We start from the raw sequence: 25,701 nt of genomic DNA on the forward strand, positions 1-25,701 counted from the left end.
GTATCTATCCTTGCTACCACTACTCTTCAAAGCGGACCTGGCTGAATGTCTACTTGTGTATCTAGAAGTTTCCGAAGTTGCGGTAAGCGCGGTCTTTGTATGTGAAAATAAGGGTATGCAATCTTCGATTTACTATATCAGCAAAACCTTAATCGATGCCTAAACAAGGTACCCTCACCTTGAAAAACTAGCTCTGGCATTGGTCGTAGCTTCATGGAAGCTTAGACCGTACTTTCAATGTCACCCTATAAAGGTGGTGACAACCTTCCCCCTAAGAAGTATCCTACACAAACACGAACTATCAGGTAGACTAGCCAAGTAGGCCATAGAACTAAGCGAGCACGACATAACATACCAACTGCGAACTGCCATTAAGTCGCATGTGCTCGTCGACTTCGTCGCTGATTTCAGCATGGAAATATTGCCCAAGGTAGAATAGGAAGCACTCCGCACTTCCACACATACTGACCTCTGGGTCATCTACATCGACGGTGCCTCTAATGCATTGGGATCGGGATTGGGACTCGTCCTTGAAGTCCCTATAGGAGAAGTAATTCTCTAGTCCATACGATGCCCCAATATGACTAACAACGAGGCCGAGTACGAAGCTGTGATTGTAGGTTTGAAGTTAGCCCTCAAATATGGCACTCGACGACTCGTACTCTATTGTGATTCTCAACTCGTGGTGAACTAAGTCACATGGACTTTCCAAATCAAAGAGCAGAGACTACTAAAATACCAGTCAGAAATCCATAAACTACTGCCAGAATTCAATGAATGCCACCTCGACCAAATACCCAGGGCGCAGAATATCGAAGCAGATGGCCTCGCCAAACTAGCTGCGGCCACCAAAAATATCAACAAGGAAAACGTGGTCACCCTCCTCCATTCCACAATAGACCACATCGAGATACATTCTATAAGCTTAACTTGGGACTGGCGTAACCGCCTCATAGCATATTTGCAGGACGGAACGCTCCCGCAAGATAAAAAAGAAGCCAAAAAACTTCGGGTACAGGCAGCCCGATACAACCTCGTAAATGGTAGTCTCTACAAAAGAACGTTCGGCGGCCCTCTAGCCAAATGTTTTGGGCCAAATCAAACAAGGCGAGTATTGGAAAAAGTACACGAAGGGCACTGTGGTGCCTACACTAGAAACCGTGCCCTCGTCGGATGCCTCATCCGCGCCGGGTACTACCGCCCTACCATGAAAAAAGAAGTCGTGTACTATGTTAGGAGATGTGAACAATGCCAAAAGTATGCCCCAATTATACATCAAATAGGGGAACTCCTTCATTCCCTCACTTCGCCATGGCCATTCATAAAGTGGGGAATGGACATAGTCAGCCCCCTCCTAGCAAGACGAGGTAAGGTGCGCTTCCTTTTGGTTTTAACTGATTACTTTTCTAAGGTGTGCTTCCTTTTGGTTTTAACTGATTACTTTTCTAAATGGGTGGAAACGGGTGCATACACTTAGATACGTGAATAGGAGGTCATCGCATTCATATGGAAAAACATAATATGCCATTTTGGCATCCCTAAAGAAATTAGCTTCGACAACGGACCTCAGTTCGTCGGAAAGAGAACGACTGAGTTTTTCAAAAAGTGGAACATCAAACGAATACTCTCTACACCATATCACCCTCCCACCAATGGTCAAGCTGAATCCTCCAATAAAGTAATACTGAATATATTGAAAAAGAAGCTTGAGGATGCTAAAGGGCTATGGCCTGAACTACTACCGGAAGTATTATGGGCATACCGCACTACGCCAAAAACCAGCACAAAATAAATGCCATATTCACTAGTCTGTGGGACTGATGCAGTTATACCCGTCGAGGTCGAAGAACCCAGTTTGAGATACTCCAACGAGAGCGGGCCGAGCAACGACGAAAGTAGGCTACAAGATCTGGATGAAGTCGAAGAACGGAGAGATATGGCCCATATAAGAATGGTAGCCCAGAAGCAGCAAGTAGAAAGATACTACAACAAGAGAGCCAAGGTACGACCACTTAAAGTCGGAGACTACGTCCTCAAAGATAAAACACAAGTATCGAAAGACCCTAATGAGGGAAAATTGGGAACAAACTGGGACGGACCATACAAAATCATAGCTACAGCAAATAAATGAGCATTCCAGTTAGAAACAATAGGGGAAACTACTCCAAAACAACTGGAATGTTGCTCATCTCAAGTTACTTCCACTTCTAAAAGAAGGCGTCACCTAAGTCGTACTCTTTTTCCCTTACCCGAGTTTTGTCCCAATCGGGTTTTCCTAGGAAGGTTTTTAACGAGGCGGCAAGGGAGACGCCTCAAGGATCGAAGTGCTCTTCATTACCTCGACCCAACGACATGATCTCCAGAGTGAAGTAATGAAGGGACTGGATATAGATAATCGAATCTCCATTGTATGTACAAAGTCGACATGTGATTCTCAAGGGAATTTAATCGAATCTCCATTGTATGTGCAGAGTCGACATGTGATTCTCACGGGAATTTAATCGAATCTCCATTGTATGTGTAGAGTCGATATGTGATTCTCACAGGAATTTAATCGAATTTCCATTGTATGTGCAGAGTCGACATGTGATTCTCATGAGAATTTAATCAAACCTCCATTACATGAACAAATTCGACATGTCTTCCGGCGGGAATACGATCAAATCTCCAACAAGAAATGGCCAAGGCTATCGACGATAATATGAGTTCGATCTCGTTCGAACTACGACGGGATCCTGCTCCAACGACAGATCGAAGCAACATCCCAATGGCCAAGGCCATCGACAAGAATATGAGTTCGACCTCGTTCGAACTACGACGGGATCCTACTTCGATGACAATTCGAAGCAACATCCCAATGGCCAAGGCCATCGATGATAATATGAGTTCGACCTCGTTCGAACTACGACGGGATCTTACTTTGACAACAGTTCGAAGCAACATCCCAATGGACAAGGCCATCGACGAGAATATGAGTTCGACCTCGTTCGAACTACTACATGATCCTACTTCGATGACAGTTCGAAGCAACATCCCAATGGTCAAGGCCATCGACAATAGTATGAGTTCGACCTCGTTCGAACTACGATGAGATCCTACTTCGACGACAGTTCGAAGCAACATACTAATCTCCAAGTCCATCGACGAGAATATGAGTTCGACCACATTCGAACAACGACGTGATCCTACTTCGACGACAGTTTGAAGCAACATCCCAATGGCCAAGGCCATCGACGATAATATGAGTATGACCTTGTTCGAACTACGACGGGATCCTACTTCGATGATAGTTCAAAGTAACATCCCAATGGCCAAGGCCATCGATGAGAATATGAGTTCGACCTCGTTCAAACTACAACGGGATCCTGCTTCGATGACTGTTCGAAGCAACATATCAATGGCCAAATCCATCGACGAGAATATGAGTTCGACCTCATTCGAACTATGACGAGATCCTACTTCAACAACAGTTCGAAGCAACATCCCAATGGCCAAGTCCATCGACGATAATATGAGTTCGACCTTGCTCGAACTACGATGGGATCCTACTTCGACGACAGTTCGAAGCAACATCCCAATGGCCAAGGCCATCAACTATAACATGGGTTCGATAAATGCAAGAAAGAACAAATCGACAAAATAAATTTTACATTACATCAAAATATTATTTACACTTGCCCAACAAACGAGCTCAAGTATGCCCCCCGCAAAACCCCCAAAACAAAAGCAAGTACAAACTAAGATTACACATCATCCCCGGTGGGTTAAGCATCTTCGTACCACGAATCCGAAGCAAGGCAGTTCGCATCATCAGAGTTGATGTCATTCCCGTCAGGTGTGAGGGGGTCATACCCGCATGCCTCACGAGCTATACGAGCTTCGGTGTTCATAGCCTAAAGCTCTGCCTCAGTAGCCCTTCCCTTGGTATGAAAAGCCTTATACACATCAAGCCAAGCCTCCGCAAGGACCCACAACCCATATAAATGATGGGGCACAGCCGGATCGGCTGAGGCACGAGACGCAGAAGGCTGAGAACATCGACTTGCATCCTCCACCCTCAGCAAGGCCATTTGTCCATTTAACGCAGCCAGTTCCGCCTCCAGTTTTTTGACATGCCCCTCTAGCCCTGCAACCTTACGACCAAAGACCTCCCTCTCTATAGCTAGCTCCGACCTACAAACACGGAGTGCGTTCTCTAAAGATGCGGTTCCAGAAATAGCTACCGCCAACTTATCAGTGCCAACGCTTAGCTCACCCTTAAGCCCATATACATCTGCTGCCTTCGCATTCAACTCAACAATCAAACCGGCCACCTTTGCCTGCAAGTCGGCATTTTCTGCCATCACCCCCTACTCAAATCAGGTTTGTCGTCCTTCACCTTAAGGGAAGGCTCGAGCTCACTATTGCGAGCAACAGCCTTCATGAGCTCCTCATCCCGCTCCTTTAACTCTTCGATCTTACGCTCCAGTTGGTCCTCCCACTATTTGAGACCCTCACAAAACAACTAAAACTTAAGGCCCTGATGATAAATGTCGGCCATCGCACGATGATTAGCACGATACAACAATAATTTGGACGACATCTTCTTATAAAGGCCCATCCTTTTTCTCTCCCCACACTCTCGCTCAATCTTCACGACGAGTGTTTGACAAAAAGGGGAGAAGTTAGAAACAAAATGTAGAACGACGATCACCACACAAACCCAATGACGAAAAGGGGAGGAAAGGCACCTACATGCAAAGCCATACCGATGACCTGTTGAGACAACTCCACGTCGCTCATCGCCCTAAGTACCTCGTCCTCAGGGGCAACACATAGAGGAGCTAGAACAGACACCACTTGCTCGCAGTTTAGCAACAAGTTGTAGTCCCCCGAAATGATTATGTTATGATCAGACCCTTCCGTTCTGATCTCCACATGAGTATGGCGACCCACGAACTCATTAACTTCCTCTAGGTTGACATCTAAGCCTGAGTCGTCACCTTCAACACGGCGACCTCCAACATTGGACGAGGCACCACCTTCAGCTGAGTGCACCGAGCCGTCTCCTGGGTGAGCTCCTTCTACTCGAGGAGACCTCCCCGACAAGATGACATCAGCCATAAAAGTGGGCACGAGTGCCGTCTACGATGTCCTGCTTCTGTCAGCATCCATGGCCACACCCTTCCCAAGCTCTATCCTTCTCCTTTTTCTCGATAGCGGCTTGTCCCCGTTAGAGGACTCGTCCAAAGGATGTGAAGCCGGTATTGAAGAAGACTCCTCCCTCACGACCACGACTCGAGAGGGACCTTCTAATTGAATAGGTTGAGGATAGCCCTCTCGAACAGACTCACTCAAAACAAATTGTGCGTCTGTGACAACAACGATATGTCGAAATGCAGGGGCTGACGCCCTCTGCCTGGAAGCTTCGCGACCTGTCATCATGAAGGGTTGTATTAATAAACAAGGTCGTACGGCCAATGAAGTGGTAAGGAAAGTATTTACCAAAAGAAACTCTAGGGCTGTAACGCTTCACGAAGGCAGACCAATCACAAGTCTCTGCCGCATGAGGCAACAGACGGGCTACCCAAACCTGATATCCGCAATAGGGCGAGGTGGACGTCCCAGAGCTATGAACAAGAAACAAACAACTTTAAAGTGAATACAAACGAAGGAAGAATAGAGCGAGCGGTGACACTTACGAGTTTCATTCCAACGCTCCGGGAACCTGGCGGAATCAGAAATGACATTTCGATTTTGACATAGAAGTACTTGTGCCAAAACTTGCGACTTGCCCGGTCATCTATTCCGACCATCAGCCCTTTCGTGCCACGAAGCCTCAAATGTACCATGGTACCCCTATGAAAGCTGGGTGTGAATAGGTGCAAAAGGTGGTGGACAGAAACGTTACACTCCGCCAACTCTGCATACTTGGTCAGTAGTAGAAGTACTTTGAGCGTATATGGCGAAAGTTGTGCTGGACAAACTTGGTAGAACCTACAAAATTCTTCCGCTAAGAAGAAGAGAGGAAGAGTATAACCGATCATAAAAGGGTACTCATAGAAAGCGCATTACCCAGGTCTGTGGACATCCACGTAATCTCTCCTCACCGGAACTATTTCTACATTAGCGGGAATGCCATACTTTACACGAAGAGTATCAATATGAACTTGCTCCGTCTCAGAGAATACGAGGTCCGGAGTAGGAGGGGGATCTTTGAGGAAGTCACTCCGGGATAAGGGATGCCTCGGTAGTAACTCCTCCACCGTAGGAAGGCTGTCACCCTCTTCTACCACCGTATCTTCGCCACCAGAAGGGGACACCATGGACGACGGGGTGGCTTCAGGAACCTCTTCAAGAGAACGATGAGACCTCGGCATAATATCGTTCAAAGGAACAACACAAAAGGAAGAAGGAAGAAGAAGCTTTACACGAAGAACGTAAGAAGAAACAAAAGGATATAAGAGCAAATTAGGAAGAGTGAAAGAAGTTATCAAGAGTGAAATGGAAAGTTTTTCGAAAATCAAACCCTTCACCTATTTATAGGGTTGGGTGGCGCCAGAATCGAGGGGGCAGGTCACAAAGCAGCGCAATAATCGAAGCATCAAGCCGTCAATTCCTGCCTCAAAAACATGCATAATGATGACGCACGTGAAGCTCACATCATTTCCCGGTAAAGTGTATCACTCGATGTCTTGCCGAATACGCTGACCATCCCTCATTGGCCACGCCGTAACGTTTTAACGGATCAAATTTCTCCATAAGAACGCGTGAAGTCCGCTCATCGAGGACGCACTCGGTTGCAACCCCGACAAGCAAAGGGACTAACTGTATGGGTCCAAATTTGACCGACCACGACCAGTACAATAATAGTATAAACCCATTAGCGGACATTAGGAATATTCCGTCAAATATTCCTTGTATTTTGTCTTTTACAATTTAGAAGAGTTTCTCTCTTAGTATAAAAGGGGAACAATAACCTTGTAACAGGGGGGGAGATATTGAATGAAAAGAAACTTAACGACCATCTTCTCTTTATCTATTATTCTTTCTAGAGATCAATATATTCAGCTAAGATTTACCAAGAGGCGAATCCAGAGTTTAAATTTTATGGGTTCAATTTTTAAGATTTTTAATATTGAATCCATTATATATTTAAAGTTATGGGTTCAAATCTATTATTTTTGCAATTTTAATGAATTTTTACACATAAACTGCTACTCCCCGTCGAAAGTTATGGGTTCAATTGAACCCGTAATTCTCACACTGCATCCGCCTCTGAATTTACCCCTTATCTTTGATTAATTTGTTCAAAAAAGGTTTTAATATCTTTTGAGTCAAACAGACTCCAGTTTTATTGAGTCTCATCTGATTGTAACAAGTAGTAGCTAGCTAATTTCACTAATTATAAATTATTTGTAATTGTATAAACCAATTTAATATCTAAGGAGAAATTACTAGGGAGAGATCGAAGTATAGAGAAGATAAGAAAAAGTGTCCAAAAAGTGGGTTTGTATGGGGAGCATGACAGCCACGCGTTCCACGGACAACTTGTAGACACTATAGGCATCGAACCTACTACCTCAACGCAAACACAAATTTTACCACTGAAACATCACCCACTTATTTTCAATCTCCTCCACCTCCTCTTCTACTTCTTCTTTCTTTGTTTAATCATTTCATCAAACAGCTCGCAAGCAAAGAAAGTAACAAAATTTAAAGGCCAAATTTATAAGAAATGGCCCTGCAAACACCCACTAGAATTCCCGCTACTCCTTTAGCTCCAAATGGTGGCAACAGTGGCCTTCGGCTGCCACCAAATCGTTTAGCTCTGAAATCTTCATTCTTTTCTCCATCTGTTCATCTATTGCTCCCACCTCCACCGTCGTCTCGTGCTGCTCCTGCTACTGCCCCTAAGTTTTCTATGCGTGTTGCCTCCAAGCAGGCTTATATTTGCCGGGATTGCGGGTAATCTACTAATTAACCCCCTCTGTCTTGTTTCTACTTCTTCTTGAGTTGTTGTTGCCAATAGAGATGAAATTAGGATTTAGAGTTTGAATTCAAAGGCTTAGTCAGAATTTGAAATTTATAGGTTTTGAACTCACCATCGAACTCATAGCGAGTTTAATTAGTGGATTTGTCCGAACCAATAGCTGGCATTGTTGCTCCGCCCCCAAGTGAATTTGATGTTAAAGTAAAAATATTGGGTTCAGTTGAACTCAAAAAACTACTCAGAAGAATCCTGCTTTATGCTTTTCATGGCATAATATTAGTACTAATCTATGTTTTGGGATGAATATGGTGCAGGTACATTTACAATGACCGGACTCCTTTCGAGAAACAACCTGACAAATACTTCTGTCCTGGTAAATACTCTCTTATATCATTGCATCTAACCTTATAGTAACTTCACTGTATAAATCCTGCATCTCCTGCCATTATCGTTCTTTGTGATTGTGCAAAAATACTTAGGAAGCAGTCTCCATGGTAACAATTAGCTAGCAATATCTTGTGGTTTCTTTTCAATTGAAATCAAAGTGAAATCTTATCCTCTTGAATAATTAGCGATACTATAGAAAATACGTTTCTACACTAATGTGGCTTTGTGGCCAACAAAACACTTCAATAAGATAGGAGTAATATTTATCTGGAGTATAGACAACATAATCAACATATCTGGAGGTTCAACATCGGATAAACTAAGAATTAGATAAGTTTAGCTCCGATACCATACAAAGAAGAGGACCTTGGGCCTAGTTATTATTCCTATAACTCAGATCAAATACATTATGAACGGTGTAACTCTTAAAAGAGGAAGAAGGCGAGCTACAAGAAAAATTCTCGCAGCTACCATGGTAGACTTCACTTCAACCCCAAAGGCGGATCTAAGATTTAAGTTTAATGGGTTCAACCTTGAAGGTTTTTAGCATTGAACTCATTGTCTTTTTAAAGTTATGGGTTCAAATTGCTATATATTGCAATATTAATGAATTTTTACATATACATTTATGCTCCGCGTCAAAAGTACTGGGTTCAATTGAACTTGGTGCCGATACATTGCATCCGCCTTTGTTCAACACAAGAGAAGAGAACTCAACTTCAAAAACTAGCTTATGAGGTGAGAATATATAAGGAGACCACCGGACTATAACACTCCGAAGTTTATGTCTTATTAATTACTATAATGAATTGAGTATTCCAAAAAAAAATTATCTAGAGTAGAAGTAGATATGAAAAATAAAGTTGGGGAAATAATCCTTCTTTTAAAAAAATTTGGGAAACAACGTTTTAATAGTTTTAAATTGGAAACACATAAAATGAAAAGTTGAAAAAGACTAAATGAAATACTGAAAGCGGACTAGAAATGGAAAAAGAAAAGAAAAAAGCCAAGTAGGAAGGAATACCTGTTAGCTCAACACTTTGTGACCATTAATCCATTAAACCTTGCCAATTTACTTTTTTCAATCTTCTAGTTCCTCTTACAGGGACTTTCCCTTGTATCTTTTTTCCTTCTTATTTTGTAGAGTGTGACATCTTCTGTATGTATTACAAGTTACAATTATACAATAATAACCGTACCTAATTTGCCTGGGTTTGTTTTGTGATTGCAGTATGTGGAGCTCCTAAAAGAAGATTCAGGCCATATGAACCTAAAGTAACCAAAGATGCTAATTCCACAGAGGTTCGTAAGGCCAGGAAAGAACAGTTAAAAAGAGATGAGGCTATTGGGTGAGTTCTTTTCTTCAAATTTTCACCTCTTCTCTTTTATCTGCCGTGGAGCTACGGTGAAGTTGTCTCTCTATGACCTATAAGTCACGGGTTTAAGCCGTGGAAGCGGCAAATAATGCTTGCATTAGGTTAAATTGTCTATATCATAATCCTCGGGGTGCAACCCTTTCCTGGACCCTGCGTAGCAGGATGCGTTGTGCACCAGGCTGCCCTTCTTTTTTATCAGTTTCCACTTTCTGTTCCTCATTTAAACACAAATCAACATAATCTATGATGATTTTTCGCGTTGTAGGAATGCACTGCCTATTGCCATTGGAGTTGGAGTTGTTGCACTTGCTGCTTTATACTTCTACGTCAACAACAATTCCTAGATTGAATTGGAGCAAAAATGTCATCTGAAAAATATCATCTTCAGATTATCAGAGATCTAGGAGACTGTTAATTTTGTATTGAAGTTATACATACAATTGTTTATTCTATCCATTCATTCTCTAAATTCCACTTTTATAGAGATGGGAATATGTAATTTCTAATTCGTCGACCTACATGCAGAATTCCACTATTAATCGTAAATGTGAAAGGCCAATTCCTCTATTATTTTCACAACATTTTCAATCTCAGCTTCCAACAAACACTTCGATCAATTTCTAACGCATTCTCAAGGCCAGAAATGAATTTCTTTATGTGCAATCGCTGAAAATTTAGAGAGTAAATTATTGTAGACATAATATTAATAAGATAAGATGTATATATGGCGGGAGTATAAAACAAAAACATTAAGAGTCAGTCTTGAATGACTAACGGACTCCTCCGCTTGTTGAGAAGCAAAGTCACTCATTCATTATCTAGTGCATTTATAAATCTTATACGTTTTGTTACGGAGGAAAATACTTTCCTTATCTTTTTCTAGCATTTTGAAGGGTAATAGATTGAAAGACTTATAATACTTACATAAGATGTAAAACATGGTATGAGGACATCTAAATGTCGATTGAACTATATGAGATGGAATATGAAGCTGTGTTATTTGTGAAGGAAAATGATATTTGCCTAGCAATTGGGTAGATTTTAAGATGACCAACATTTTCTTTAGGAAGTAAGATTTATTGGGACATATGTTAAGTGCTTTTTAGCTGATTTGACCAGCTTTTAACCCAATTCAAACACCTCCCCCTATGTCAACAATGGTAGGTCAACTAAAAGTAAGATTGAAGTAAAAGCAAAAAATAAGTATTGCATGAAAAGTTGACCAATTTATGAGGTCTAAGAACAACATCAAGAATGAATTATTTGATACATGAAAATGCAACAAGAATTAGCGCAGCAAAGAAACATCCATAGCTGCTCCCATGAGTCTACCCATTGAAACATCATGACTAACAAAACTATCGATCTCTTGTTCCTTGGCCTCTTTGAAACAGTAAACAGGGGCTTGCCAATTCGGATCCTCCAGCACTTTTCCTACTTCGAAAGTCATTACATGCGCAATCATACCTGCACCAACCCAAATTTAATTTATTATAATACAGTCAACCCTCTATATAATGACATCGTTTGCCGTAAAACTTTTGGCTACTATAGAAAAATGCTATTATACAGAACATATAAGATAGTAGTATAATATGAAAAATCAGTTCCGAAGAAAATTTGACCATTGTAATATAACTATTTTAGAGAAGTTTGACGGTAGTAACTAACACAATTACTTTTTTACATTAATATAAGTACCTAAGTGAAGTTTTAAGACTATTTTTTTGTCACGCTAAAATAATTGAATTTACGTATATAACAGGAAAGTTACTAAATTTCACCTAATATAATGATAAAATCTTCCCATTAAGATGAGCTTACTGATATAGCAAGTACAGTTTTGTGACACGTGTCAAAATTTGGTACTAAAATTTTATTAGTGAAGTTAATATGTGGGTTGGGGTAGTCTGTTAAATATATGTCATAAGTGACCCAACTTATACACGGCAAGGGCAGGACCGAGTCCACTTTTTAACGACGGATGAATGTATACAATTTCGTATAGTTTACTGGCATATCTGGACTTTTTTCCGATTATTTTGACATGGTAAAAGCTATTAACTTTAGTGATAGTATACAATTCAGTGACCAAAACGTGAAATTAACCAGACCATTCGAACACAGTCAGTTCAAATTGTGCTCTATAACCTAATTTCAAAATAATATAGCAATAATTAATAATTGAATAAAAGAATCAAACCAGAAAATGCAACCTTAATTTAAGCATTTACCTGTGAAGAAAGCCCAGTAAACAGGTCTCTTAGTAACAACATCCTCATAATACCAAATGAAATCAACTTTTTCCCACACATTGCAGAGAAACCCATCCATATATCTCTGTCCCAAATAATTTCCGCCTTGTAGCCAATTAGGCCTAAGAATTCCCACTGGAAAATGCATTACCCTACACTCCTTGTTAGCGTCCAATGTGTAGTAATAAGAAGTGCCATTATCCCATTCCAAATCGTAAAGACGCTTTCCCAATTGGTTTTGGATAATGTTGAAGTTCCTACCATTGGGATAATCGTACCACAAATCAACAACCTGAAGGTTCCCTTTGGTGTTATTCATGAAGAGAATCGAGTGGAACTGTTTTGGCCATGGGGTAGGAATTGGGTCGCTGGATTTTGAAGCATTAATTAAAGTGAAGCAAAGAGAAGATGCCGTTAGAAGGAGGAGGAGAGCGGAAATTGCAATGGGTTTGACTGAAATCAACATTTTTTTTGCTCTCTCTTACTGGAAAGGCAGTGATAAAAGAAATTTTCCCTTTTGGTTGCCTTAAACTTTGTTGAGCCCCATATCAAGAAAGAGAAAAGGACAGAAAAAACAAAACAAGTGGAGAGATTTCTGTTGGGTAAGGGAGAGCAATACATAGATAAGGTAGCAATAATAACTAAGGTAAAAAAAGGAAATCACAATTATAATTAGGTAGCCGTTTACTCCATTTCTCTGTGTCTATTTCTACCATAGTTCAAGTTCAAAACAATACTCCATCCGGTCACGATAAGTGACTAATTTGCTTTTGGCACGTCCATTAAAAAAAATACTAAATTTTATACAAAAATACCTAGTATGACTAAACTACCCTTAATTATATATTTAATGTGAGGAGTAAGAAAACTTTTTATGGATACGTACATAAAGGTTATTTTGTAAAAACAAAATTGAATATAAATGGACACTTATTTTGAACTAAAATTAAAAAGTAAATTGGTCACTTATCGTGGACCGGAGAGAGTAACGTTTAAGACTTTTTTATAATCCCATCTTTGTCCACATGTGTTTATTAGTTATTCTAAAAAAAATTAAGATAATGAGCACTAAAATAATAGGCAGGCAAAAATGGAATAATCCTAAGGCGTATCCTCCAAATTTTTAAAGATAATTCAGCTCGTGCAATCTTTTCAAAAGCCAACGTCCAAATCACATCGAAAACCATGTCAAAAGAACACAAACGAACATCGGCCCCGAAGAAGAAGAAGAATGCTATCCAATTTCTTTTATTGGAACATAAACAAAAAAGTAATCAAGGATAACACACACAGCATCTATCAGCACATTACTGAGGCCTTATTGCAACAGATATAAGATGCTATATTTATTCATACACATGCATAGAAATTAATCAAGTTCCTTTACAAAACTATAGATTAGATGTTCTTTGACACCTCCCAGCAGAAAAAGGGATCTACTGATTTCCAGCAATAGGCGCATCTCGACCTCTCTTGATATCATCCCATCCTCTAACCCAAGGTTTTCCTGGAACAGCCCGAGTCTCAGGAGAAGCATGTTTGTCAAGGTTGTTCATAACCTTTTCACGCACAGCAGAAAACACCTACAGCCCAAGTACCAATCAGATTAAATAAACTTCCAAACAAAACCAATCAGATAATGCAGCAATTCTATATTGGTTCAGGACTCACTGGATTAGTGCTTATTGCATCTGGGGGTTGCTCCTGACCAGTCAACCACTTCCACAAATCTGGATTCTCCTACAGGCATAAATAGAATAAACTGAATAAGACAGCTCAAGTTCATCAGCACAAAGGAGAAATTTGCTTGCTACAATCATTCTACTGTATCTAAACATGTTAGCTGTGTTTTTTTTTTGTGGGGTGGGGTGGGGGTGGGGGGTGGGAGGGGGGGGGGGAAGCGGAGGAGGTTTGGGAGATGTTAGTTCATGGCAAAGGATCAGACGACCATATTTGACAGAATCACAGAGAGAAAACAATGTGAACATTGCAAACAGTTAATTTGAGCATCTATACTTTCTGATGATCGCTAACTCGAGTCAATGTGGTGCATATATTCTATGCTCCCTGAATAACATACAGGAAACCAGCAGAACTTCACAGCACTGCTCACACTATTTGATCTTTGAGTTGTAGACCCACTACTAACTCAATGTGGTCCCCATCCAACCTTCCAACTTCTTCCTATATGCTTTTTTCCCTTCCTCCCCTTCGTACGCCCTAATTTTACACTCCATAACTTTTTGTTTTCCCTTTTCCTAGCATATTTGCGAGTTCTCCGGGCGAGGCAATCTGAATTTTGGGAGGGCGGTCTGAGTATGAACACAAAAGAGGGGAATACTCATATGGTGCCTTATTTTCCTTCGTAAGTAATAATAATTAAAAATATTAAGCCCAATACTGACATAGCACTAAAAGTACCCGAATATTGGGCTCATAGCATTGAATGTCATTTAGATGAGTTATCATGAATCAGTTCAGATCAAATTAAACATTGGTCTCTAGGTCTGGCATAAAACATCAACTCCCAGTACTGAAAATATTCATATATATGAAGTACATGGCATAATAATTTATACAGGGCAGAGCTGGCTGTCAAATTAAAGCACCAAGAAGCAAGACACCCAATGTTAGCCCAAGGCATTAGCTCAATAGTCAAGGATTTAAAGGCCCTCGCATAACCATGCTCCTCTTAATCCCCGAAGCCAAGTTTACCACTACCCCCCCCCCCTCCCCCTCCCAACTCAAAAAGAAAAATGAAACGGGAGGAGTAGGTACCCATAGGAACAAAAGTAGATGCACAACCTGAAAAATCGCCTACACTACACTTCATGAAACTACTGAACATATGCTATAACAGCTAGTCAAAGAAAAGATGGGAACTACACAAATGCTAGTCAATGTATATCCCTCAAGCACAGTAAAAATCATGACCCTGCGACCTGGACAATTGTAACCACCAATGCCAGCATAGAGCAGCTGCAGTTGGTATTGGATATTACCAGTATCCTCTACTAGATTGTTTCAGATTCCTCAGTGCTTTGCTTATGAATTAAATCACTAGTCAGCTGTCTCTCAGTGCTTTCATGAAATTATCTTGCATATTGTAAGTTTCCGCGAAGACCTTTCTGTAACAAATGCTCAGATAATCATAGACCTCACTGTGCTTATCAATCATCCTATTTTCCCCATATAAGATAAAACCGTAAAAGAAGTGGAGACGGAAAAAAAAAGTTCGAGGCAGAAGTTGAGATTTGTGTTAACAAGTTGCTGGGGGTCAACATGGGATTTTTCTTCTAATAAATAACATACGGGGGCTGGAAAAGGGAAAGGGGTACAATAACAATTGAACCCACACTTATTGAGGGTAAACTTCCAGTAGTACCACTAGGCTATAATTGGTTAACATGTGGTTTATTCTTTGAGTTCAAATTGAGCAGCGTCAGATTGATGCTATTGAGGATCTAGGCGGATGACTTTTCATGCCTTTTTTCTCTTTTTGTTGGTATTAAGCTGACAATCCTATCATCTTAGTGGAACTTGGGGGTTAATGTTCATTGGAAGATGTCATGTAAATGTAATGGGCTAGGAATCGTTGGCAAAATAATATTGTATTTCAAAAGATTTAGTAGAATTGTCATTCATGTACAAAGAAAATTTTACAAATGTCTTAGCATGGGTAAGTCTCTTTGCATCTAATGTGCTCATTCATTTATATATTTAAATAAGTGGCAAGATCCTTTGAAGAAGTGGCGAACAAGGCTAACCATGTTGCTAACAAGAACAAGAATGCACGCACACAATCATGGCTATAAATAGCCATCATTACCTCAGCACTGGATACCAAGAAAATTAGCCTTGATCATAAGCTGTCATTACAAGCCTCTTAGCTACTATAATTCTGTCGTCCAATTTCTATCATTGTTCCCTTTTCTATAGATTCCTAATTGTTTCCTTTGTTGTTCCTAACTTGCTAGTTTATTATTTAAATTTTGCTATTCCTATTCCCACTAACAAGAGAAAGGCTTGTTCAATCTTGCGAAACTTTCACACGGCTGAAAAAGATTCTTAGGACAGTGAAGGCTAATTTTCTTGATGTCTATTGATGAAGTAATAATGGCTATTTACAACCATGATAGCCTCCATTCTTGTGCTTGTTAGCAACGTGACTAACCTTGTTTACCACTTATTTAGAGGTTTTTGCCACTTATTCAAAGTCCACATTTAGATGTGAAGACACTTGTCCTCTACAAGATTCCTATTTTTCTCTCTTTATTGTTCCAAACTTGTAGGTTTATTAATTAATTTTGTTGTTCATGCTCCCTCTAACAATAAGAGGTAGGATTATTAAATCTTGGAAACTTTCACACTACTGGAATAGATTTTTAGGACACAGACTTAAGCAATTTCGTGTATCTGTTTTTTTTTATTTTCCCTAGATCATTCACCTTGGATACTTGAAACATACTAAAACCCCAAAAGAAAAAGAAAAACAACATAACAAGATCCTATTAAGAGCTACAGCAGCAAAAGCATGATCCCTACTTATTGGCATACAAAAAGGAGAAGTCCAAAGGAAATAAAAAAAAGGATTATAATGAAAAACAAAGAAAATTACCAGGTCAAGGACATGAACAAGGGAACTAATTCCATTTTCGTCCATGGATTGTATATGTTCCTCCACCCATTTGCCCAGAACAAGGTCCAGCTCCAAATACCCTCTTTGTTTACTACGGTAAATAAGCCTACATCCACACAAGATAAAACCACCAACAACATATTATGAACCTGCCGAAGGAAATTATAACCCACCAAACCAAATAGTAAGAACTTAAAGTCACCTGTTAAATAAACGTCTTCTGCTCTCTTCGTTGGAGAGATCGATATTTGGCGATGAAGCCTCGTTGGAAGAAAGGAAACGCGAAAATGTTCCAGCCAAAGGCCTAAACAAACAAATATAATTAATTTTTTTATAGATAACAGGTAAAGAGGGTAAGAATGTTAGAATTTTCAAACCTGTAAAGATTATGAAATGGGAGCGTGGAGGGTGCAACAGATGTCCCATTAGATGAATTGAGGATCCGAGGAATGGTGAAGAGAAGTGCCCTTCTTAAATTCGCCATTCTTTTACTCCTACAACTACAGTTGTTTTGAGAATCAAAACTCAAATCAGACTTTGGTTGAGGAGAAGATGTTATTTGGTTTGGAATTTAAGCTGAAAGGCGGTCTTGTCTAACTAATATGGTGCGTGGCCTTTCGGCTTCCACTTAAAACCGCATATGAACACTCAACTTGGGCCGGACGCTTTGTTCGGTAATCGCTATAAAGGCCCGGCTCGGTTCGTTTTAGAAAGAGTTGACTAGGCTCAATTTCGCTCAAAGTCCGGTTTGATCAGTGCTAGGCTCAATTCAGGTTTGGCTCGACTTCCCTTAAACTCTATTAAATAAGTAGAAGATTTAGTATCTAACTAAATAAGATAATTTCATTAAATAAACTACTTTTGTCGTAATGACAATTACTATGATAAAATTTATTATTGCGTCCTTCTTCGTGAGAGATAATTTAATCAAATTTTAACTTAATCTGATTTACAGTGACATGTTATAGTTTTAAATTAAGAATTCAAATTATGAATGAAGTTCAATTTAGGACAATTTGTTTTGTCTTTAAAATTCTCAATTTTATGTTTTAAACTTAATTTAATTGCGTTCCAATTTAGTTTCTAATTTAAACTAATAATTCATCCAATAGTATTTGAATTCAACTATAAACTTATATTATGAGTTATTTTTTTAAAAAAATAGTTATATTATTGTGAATTCAATTTTTCCAAAAGTGTATCAACATGTTTACTCTCAAATCAGATAACAATTGAATTTATACGCGGTTTTAAGGATACGTGATGTAACTTGATACAAATTAAGAAAACAGATTAATATTGAAATTAATGATAAGAAAATAAATGCAAACCACGCAATTGAACAGCCTTAGCCTTTGAGTTCGATCACCCTCGAGCCAAGAAATGCCTCAACTGAAGTTAGAACAGAATAACAAGACGATAAGAACTAGAAATAAGAGTGTATTGCTCTTTGGTGCATATTACCATGTGTTTTACAAATGATCAAACCTCCCTTTATATAGTAGGGGAGTCCTACTCTTAATACAATTCTATAAAGGATAACCAATCTCATGATTTGCTAATTAATCGGCCTCTCCTTAATACGTGCCGAGATTTCCACCGTGATTTTCAACCGATCCCGGATATTTTGGCCTTCCGTTATTTGGCTCGACAAAGTTCCCTCGATCTTGTTTGGTCCTGGAATCACGAGCTTAACGATTTAACTTCGTGCCTTGGTTCGATATAACCCGGCTTCGAGTTCTGACCTATCACATTTCAGCCTCGGCTAGTCATACAATGGATGACCCCGATTTTGACCGTATATAGATAGTCCCCTCGTTTTTCGGAGAGAAGATGACGAGAAACAATATGAACTTCCAAGCCTTGCTTCGATAAATCAAGACGTAAGCGACAAAAGGTAACTGAAACGTCCTATCGGTCCAGTCTCCAAGGCATTAAATGTATGTCAGTTGTTGGTCGGCCACTACGGGTTTTGAACCGCCGTTTGCAAACTATAAATACTTCATCTTTCCATTCTTTAGAACCTTTACATTCAAACATTTGTTCTTGTGTTTTTAAGAAAAATTTTATCACCTTCTTCCTCTGGTTTTCTGGTTCAAGTTTTGAAACTTCTTCCTTTGCAGTTTTCTGAAAATTTTCATAAACTATCTGCCAATTACACCCTCTTTTTCATCAGCACCATCTTTTCACCCTTACTCAAAAGCAATAGCAAAGACTTATAAATCGGTTCCTCAAAAGGAAACTCCCTCTTCCTCGAGGCTGTTTGAAGAAGAAAAGGTTCCGTCTACTGTTGTCGAAGAGACAATACCGGAGCCTGCTTTAACTACATTTGTTCCTTTGAGTTTCCCAATTGGTGCTAACTTCAAAGTTGAGAAAACCTCTTCCGTACCGGGTCGGTGCGAGCCGGTCTTGAGGTATATATGTTTGATCACTGATAATCTCCTCTCCAAGGTCAAGGAAGACTACAATTGGGCCAGTAAGCACGTGGTGGTGCCTACGCCCGAGGAATCAATTACTGCCCATGTGGAGGATTTTCTAAGTGTTTACACTTATACCTTCACGTCGGGCCCTCTAGACCCAGTTATCATAGCCTTTTGTAAAAGGTATGAAGTGACGCTCGGGCAGATCCATCCTTTATTTTGGAGGATTGTAATTCTGCTTCATTTCTTTGTGAGCAAGCTTGACAAGTGCCCCTTCACCATCAACCATCTTATGTGTCTGTACAGTTCCCGACTCTACCGAAGGGGATTGATAAAGATTCCCCATCAGGCTACTAAGGCCCCATTTTTTAGCATAGATGAAGACCTAGACCGGAGATGGTTGGGTTGGGCGTTCGAATGAAGACCTCGGATCTAATCCCGGCCAAGGAAATGCCATTCCCCGAGAAATGGAACATGAAACGTAAGTATGACTTTACTTTTAAGATTTTTCTCATTACCTTTCCTTTCCTCTCACCTAATCAATATGTTGTGGTGCAGTTGTCGCTCGGATTCCGGATGTAGTTCCTCGACTCAAGAAGTGGGTCGAGGGTATCGTATCATAGAAGCTCTGCTCCGAGTGCGCATGGCGCGAACTTTCAAATGGCCGGTAGGAGGCCCGTTCTCACGGTAAAATTCTTTCCTAGAACTGACATCACTTGCGTTTCTTTCCAAGCTTACTCATCTCTTTTTATTTGTAGGCCTCGGGAAGGATGTTGCGATGAGGTCCCCATCCGCAGATGAATTCGTCCTCCCTCAATCTCCTGCTCTGATGTAGGATAAAGAGAAAAAGAGAAAATGTGCTCCGAGTTTCCCAAATTCGGAGAAGCAGAAACATAAAAAGAGGTAGGCATGCAAACCTAAGGAAAGTACCAGCATTCTTGCAGTGGACTAAATTTGTCGACTGAAGGATGCGTCCGAAGAAGAAGAAGAACATTCCGAGCTAGTGGCTCGGGTGCGAATCCATACTGCATTGCCTCAAGCTGGGGAGGCTGCCGAGAAGGCATTGGCTGGGGTCTCTAAACCGAAAAGGGGTGAGGCTGCTTTGCCCCAAGCTAGACGGATCGAGAGGGAGACCGGTCCTGATGCTTCTCGAGCAGAGGAACGTGCCCCGAAAGATGTGTTTGGGGCAATTGACCTTACCGGGTCTCCTATGTTCTCCGATTCCATGATCAGCGAGGCCAATACGCTAAAAGAACATTCACACGAGGGGCCTCAGAGGGCGGCATATATCAATCATTACTTCGAAGGTTTAGAATCTACCACTTTGGAGGATGTCACCGGGTTTTGTGACTTATCGGTGCCAAAGAAAGCACCATCTTCTGATGCTAGCGGGTCTTCTTCGAGTCCGAAATTAGTGGATCGGTTCCTAGCTCCAAGTGTTGATCCTGACTAAAAGAGGTTAATAATTATCTCTATCCTGGAGGATGCTCGGGTTCTCTCCGCCCCCTGGGTTTGCTAGCTATGTTTGGTGCTTGGTGACCGTAGAGGACCAGGCCAAGATGGACGTGGTGGAAGCGCCATGCCTATTCAATGAAGCTCAACAGACATTGAATCGAGTAACTTCGAGTGCCTCTTTACTATGTACTTTAGATTTTAAGTTGCGAACGATCGTAACACTCTCCTTTATGCGTATAGGCCTCAGTACTTCATAATGAAACTTTCCTTTGATATCGGGAGGAGTTAACCCAACACAAGGTCAAGGTTCGGGAGCTTACTGAGAAGAGGGATACCTACAAGCTTCTTAGTAAGAAACTCAAGGCCGAGGTGGAAGCAGCTCGGAAGGAGCATGCTGAGTGGGTCGAGCAGGTAAATCGAGTACTTGTAGATAGTGACGACAATTTGGACACAGTGGCTAACGACCCCAACATGCAGGTCCAAAAGAGGCTCGAACATATTGGGAAGCTCCAGGCGCAGGTGGACACGATAAAAGCTGAGGTCGAGGAGTGGAAGAAAAATATGTACCTTTTAGCCTCGAAAAAGGAGGATGTCCAAGCACAACTGGCGTCGGCCGAGGCCCAGCTCCGAGCTGCAGAGGGAAAGACCTCAACCCAGGACACAACAATCGAAGAGATCCAGTCTCAGCTGAGCTCGACGGTCTCGAGCCAAGAAAACCTGGCCAAGGAACTTGAAACGCTAGGTTAGAGATTGCTGAGGTCAAGGCCGAAGCTGATAAGAAGGTGGCCCAGCATAAGGTCGATGCCGAGGCAGCAAAGGATCAAGCGAAATATTTGGTGGAGCACATGAAGTGGCAAGCCCGAAGGGAGGCCCTCGAAGAAGTTCAAGCTCAGGGCTTCGACCTGATGGCTGAGATCGAGAATGCCAAGATATCCGAGGTAGAGGTCAGGAATCTGGCTTATCCCGAGGAGGAGGATTCCGATGGTTTTGAAGACTCGGATGAGCTCGATGGTGGTGAAGAACCCGAGGGTGAAGATGCTTCCCTTGATGAGGACCAGGCCCCTTAGATCTTTAATTGTTTTTATTTCTTGTTTTTTGCTATTTTGTTGAGGCCGTTCAGCCCTTGTAAAAATATTTTCGGGCTGTTTGGCCCTTATAAAAAGAATTTCATCATGAATATATAAGGCTTTCTTTCCCTTTTTTTGGCTTTCGAGTTTTTCTCATTTGTATTCACAAAGATAAAAAATGCCTTAGCATGAAAGAATCACGAAATAATCAGTTTATGTTCGAAGGTTCAAACAAACTTTGCCTTTACATTAATCTGTTTCAAGGCATTTTGGGGGTTCGATATTACCTAAAACTTCCTCCCAAAATAAGTAGCTAAGATTGTAGTTTGTCGAGGGTAACCTTTAGAACCAGTTATGAAAATTTTTCTAAAGGTCTAGTTCTTATTACTTATCTCGAACGTCTCCGATTCGTGTTAATATGGTTGTCGCCTTTTAGTTTCGAAGTCACCCAGTGGACTTGATTTCCCGAGTTATCCGGACTTGCTTAAGATAATAGTCCATGAGTGGAGATGGTCGTGGCCTTTAAAATTTGGGGGTTGCCTAATAGGTCTTATGCCCCCGATGTCTAATAGCTTGAACCGTTCGAGTTTGTTTTCAGTCGATAGTCCCCGAGTGAGAAAGTGATTGTTCGATCTCAGGTTAAGGTGACCCTTGGGTTCGTTACCTTTTAGGGGATCAGAAGTAGGAGAAATTCCTACGAAATGTAAGTAAGAAAAATGATTGTAAGGAAAATACTTCTCTTTATTCTTGTGTAAAACAGTTATACGTGCGTACATGCTTTACGCTAGGGCTCGAGCACGGGCATAGTTCGTTTGACCGATTGGCCCTTATAGTAAATCCTACATATCAAGAACCTTCCATCACGAAGTAATTTATTTGCTAAAGTCGATATCCGAGGGTAATGCCCCTAATATTCGAGGTTGATTGTAGAGGAACCTCGGATACTGTTAATGCTAGCTTTTGCACCAATTTGTTATCGGTCCTTGATTCTAAGTTAGCACAATCCATTGTTGTCTCGTTAAAAACCTTGCCAAAAAAATCATTTGGGACAAAACCGGTTCAAGGGAAAAAGAGTGCAACGCGTGCTTTCAGACCTAAAAACTTCGTGTTGCTTCTTGCCGATCACCTACAAGTGTTAGTCCGAAATAAAAGAAAATGAATGAGGTCATACTTTAGCAGTAATATCGTTTTAGGTGAGTTACATTCCAATTTCTCGGTAGTTGTTCCCCGTTCACCGTTACGAGCTTATAGGATCCTTTCTCGGTGACCTCGAGAATCTGGTACGGTCCTTCCCAGTTCAGACCCAACTTCCCTTCATTCGGGTTCGGAGTGTTTAGTGTGACATTCCTTAGTACTAAGTTCCCAATATTGAAGTATCGAAGGTTGGCCCTTCGATTATAATACCTCGTGATCTGTTGCTTTTGAGCAGCCAATCGAATAAGGGCGGTTTCACACCTTTCATCCAATAGCTCCAGGATCGTATTCATGGACTCTCATTTGATTCCTTTGTTGCATATCAAAATCTGATACTTAGCTCCCCTACTTCGACTGGTATTAAAGTTTTGGTGCCATAATCCAATGAGAAAGGAGTAGCCCCGGACTTCGAGGTCGTGCGATATTCCCAAAGGACTTCGGGCAGGATCTCCTTCCATTTTCCTTTGGTATCGGTTAACCTTTTCTTAAGGCTTTGGATTATGGCTTTGTTAGTCGATTCAGCTTGCCCGTTCCCACTAGGCTGATAAGGTGTCGATAAGATTCTTTTGATCTTATGATCTTCGAGAAACTCGATCACTTTGCTGCCGATAAATTATTTCCCGTTGTCACATACAATTTCGGATGGCATCCCAAACCGACATATAACGTGATCCCAAATGAAGTTGATGACTTTCTTCCCCTGACCTTCTCGTACGCCTGGGCTTCAACCCACTTAGAAAAATAGTCAGTTATAAATAAGATAAATTAAGCCTTACCTGGTGCCCATGGAAGAGGGCCGACGATATCCATTCCCCAATTCATGAATGGCAACGGTGACAAGACTGAATGCAGCAGTTCCCCAGGTTGGTGAATCATCAGAGCATGTCTTTGGCATTTGTCACATTTTTGTACGAACTCCTTCACATCTTTTTCCATGTCGATCCAGTAATACCCGACTTTGATTACCTTTCAAACTAATGATCCGGCACCTGAATGGTTTCTGCAGGTGCCCTTATTGACTTCCCTTAGAATATACTCGATATCTCGTGGTCCCAAACATATTCCTAGCGGACCATCGAACCTTCTTCTAAACAAGGTTCCATCCTCGAACAAGCTGAATCGGGCTGACTTTGTGCGCAGGGTCCTCGATTCTTTTGGATCTGAGGGTAGTTTCCCGGTCTTCAAATACTCTACGTATTTATTTCTCCAATCCCAAGTTAAGCTTGTGGAGTTTATTTCAGCGTGACCTTCTTCCACTACCGATCTCTAAGTTGTATGACTGCCCCCGAGTTGAGCTCGTCGTCCTTGATCGACGAGCCTAAGTTTGCAAGTGCATCGCCCTCGCTATTTTGATCTCGAGGTACGTGCTGCAAAGTCCACTCTTTGAATAGATGTAATGTTACTTGTAACTTATCTAGGTATCTTTGCATTCGTTCTTCTCTAACTTCAAATGTTCCATTAACTTGGTTCACCGCAAGGAGGGAGTCACACTTAGCTTTGATCACCTCCACCTCCCAAGCTTTTGGCCAGTTCGAGATCTGCAATCATGGCCTCATATTCGGCCTCGTTGTTAGTCAATTTCACAGTTCTAATGGATTGTCTAACTATATTTCCTGTGGGTGGATTCAGTACGATGCCAAGTCTAGACCCCTTTGTATTCGAGGCACCGTCCGTAAAGAGGGTCCATATTCCTGAAGATATCCCCAAGTTTAACAACAACTCTCTTTTGACTTCGGGTATTAAGTCCGGCGTAAAGTCAGCCATAAAATCTGCCAAAATTTGGGACTTAACAGTTGTACGGGGTCGATATTCGATATCGTACCCGCTGATTTCTACGGCCCATTTGGCCAATCATCCCGAGAGTTTGGGTTTATGCATTATATTTCGAAATGGGTAAGTTGTCACCACACATATAGGATGGCACTGAAAATATGGTTTTAGTTTCCTAGAGGCACTCAATAAAGCGAGCACTAATTTTTCTAGGTGCGGATACCTAGTTTCGGCCTCACCTAAGGTCTAGCTAACATAATAAATTGAAAATTGCGTACCTTGTTTTTCCCAAACTAAGACTCCACTTACCATTTTTTCTGATACTGCCAGATACAAGTATAATTGTTCATCTTCCATTGGCATGTGAAGTAGTGGCGGGCTCGATGAATTTCACTTAACTTCTTCCAAGGCCCATTGGCATTCCGGGGTCCATGTGAAGTTGTTTTTCTTCTTCAGTAACTAGAAAAATTGATGGCTCTTATCGGAGGACCTCTAGATGAACCCCTCTAGGTTGGCAATGCGCCCGTTTAGCCTTTGTGCAGCCTTAGCATTGTCCACTACCGCGATATCCTCGATAGCTTTTATCTTGTCGGGGTTGATCTCGATTCCCCGGTTAGATACCATGAACCCAAAAAATTTACCTGATCCGACTCTGAACGCGCATTTTTTAGATTCAGTTTCATGTTGTACTTCTTCAATATATTGAAGGTTTCCTGCAAATGATTTAAATGGTCCCCTGCTCGTAGTGACTTAACTAACATATCTTCAATTTAAACTTCCATGAATTTTCCTATTTGTTCTTCGAACATTTGTTTTACTAGGCGTTGGTATATGGCACCGACATTTTTTAATCCAAATGGCATTACGTTATAGTAGTATGTGCCATACTTAGTGATGAAGGAGGTCTTCTCCTGATCATCCAGGTTCATTCGTATTTGGTTGTACTCGGAGTAGGCATCGAGAAAACTGAGGATCTCGTGGTCGGCCATGGCATCGATCATGCGGTCGATGTTCGGCAAAGGGAAAGAGTCTTTGGGGGCATGCCTTATTTAAATCTTTATAATCCATACATATTCTTAGTTTGTACCATTTTTAGAGACTACTACTACGTTTGCTAACCATTTTGGGTATTTGACCTCCCCGATGGACCCTATTTTAAGGAGTTT

General features: G+C 41.0%; 4 protein-coding genes across 4 annotated transcripts; 2 read left to right on the top strand and 2 right to left on the bottom strand.

The window, feature by feature from the left end:
• Nucleotides 1–7,559: 7,559 nt before the first annotated feature.
• On the top strand, nt 7,560–10,323 carry LOC104221489 (uncharacterized). Its single transcript, XM_009772555.2, has 4 exons — nt 7,560–7,947; nt 8,287–8,345; nt 9,591–9,708; nt 10,001–10,323. Exons 1-4 carry the CDS (start codon nt 7,718–7,720, stop codon nt 10,077–10,079), a joined length of 486 nt encoding a protein of 161 aa, XP_009770857.1. The 5' UTR covers nt 7,560–7,717; the 3' UTR covers nt 10,080–10,323.
• Nucleotides 10,324–10,916: 593 nt separating this feature from the next.
• LOC104221490 (uncharacterized protein At4g14100-like) lies at nt 10,917–12,633 on the bottom strand. The gene is made up of 2 exons (XM_009772556.2): nt 11,970–12,633; nt 10,917–11,202 (listed from the first exon to the last, which is right to left on the bottom strand). The coding sequence occupies exons 1-2, from the start codon at nt 12,454–12,456 to the stop codon at nt 11,024–11,026; spliced, it is 666 nt and encodes a 221-aa protein (XP_009770858.1). The 5' UTR covers nt 12,457–12,633; the 3' UTR covers nt 10,917–11,023.
• A 579-nt stretch (nt 12,634–13,212) lies between these two features.
• On the bottom strand, nt 13,213–17,240 carry LOC104219416 (succinate dehydrogenase assembly factor 2, mitochondrial). The gene is made up of 5 exons (XM_070171434.1): nt 17,007–17,240; nt 16,832–16,933; nt 16,609–16,735; nt 13,662–13,730; nt 13,213–13,573 (listed from the first exon to the last, which is right to left on the bottom strand). Exons 1-5 carry the CDS (start codon nt 17,111–17,113, stop codon nt 13,427–13,429), a joined length of 552 nt encoding a protein of 183 aa, XP_070027535.1. The 5' UTR covers nt 17,114–17,240; the 3' UTR covers nt 13,213–13,426.
• Nucleotides 17,241–20,608: 3,368 nt separating this feature from the next.
• On the top strand, nt 20,609–21,571 carry LOC138888622 (uncharacterized). Its single transcript, XM_070170517.1, has 3 exons — nt 20,609–20,665; nt 20,787–21,184; nt 21,247–21,571. The coding sequence occupies exons 1-3, from the start codon at nt 20,609–20,611 to the stop codon at nt 21,569–21,571; spliced, it is 780 nt and encodes a 259-aa protein (XP_070026618.1).
• The last annotated feature ends 4,130 nt before the right edge of the window (nt 21,572–25,701 follow it).

The sequence above is a fragment of the Nicotiana sylvestris genome, chromosome 3, assembly GCF_000393655.2.
Source record: "Nicotiana sylvestris chromosome 3, ASM39365v2, whole genome shotgun sequence".
NCBI classification, from domain to species: Eukaryota; Viridiplantae; Streptophyta; class Magnoliopsida; order Solanales; family Solanaceae; genus Nicotiana; species Nicotiana sylvestris.

Coding starts and splice junctions, on each gene's coding strand:
- LOC104221489 (XM_009772555.2), top strand. CDS start 7,718: ATGGCCCTGCAAACACCCACTAGAATTCCCGCTACTCCTTTAGCTCCA. Junction 8,346..9,590: donor TGACAAATACTTCTGTCCTG/GTAAATACTCTC, acceptor TTGTGATTGCAG/TATGTGGAGCTCCTAAAAGA. Junction 9,709..10,000: donor AAAAGAGATGAGGCTATTGG/GTGAGTTCTTTT, acceptor TTCGCGTTGTAG/GAATGCACTGCCTATTGCCA.
- LOC104221490 (XM_009772556.2), bottom strand. CDS start 12,456: ATGTTGATTTCAGTCAAACCCATTGCAATTTCCGCTCTCCTCCTCCTT. Junction 11,203..11,969: donor TTACTGGGCTTTCTTCACAG/GTAAATGCTTAA, acceptor GGGTTGGTGCAG/GTATGATTGCGCATGTAATG.
- LOC104219416 (XM_070171434.1), bottom strand. CDS start 17,113: ATGGCGAATTTAAGAAGGGCACTTCTCTTCACCATTCCTCGGATCCTC. Junction 16,934..17,006: donor CCATTTCATAATCTTTACAG/GTTTGAAAATTC, acceptor TTGTTTGTTTAG/GCCTTTGGCTGGAACATTTT. Junction 13,574..13,661: donor ATGCAATAAGCACTAATCCA/GTGAGTCCTGAA, acceptor CTTGGGCTGTAG/GTGTTTTCTGCTGTGCGTGA.
- LOC138888622 (XM_070170517.1), top strand. CDS start 20,609: ATGGACGTGGTGGAAGCGCCATGCCTATTCAATGAAGCTCAACAGACA. Junction 20,666..20,786: donor CTCAACAGACATTGAATCGA/GTAACTTCGAGT, acceptor TGATATCGGGAG/GAGTTAACCCAACACAAGGT. Junction 21,185..21,246: donor ACAACAATCGAAGAGATCCA/GTCTCAGCTGAG, acceptor TTGAAACGCTAG/GTTAGAGATTGCTGAGGTCA.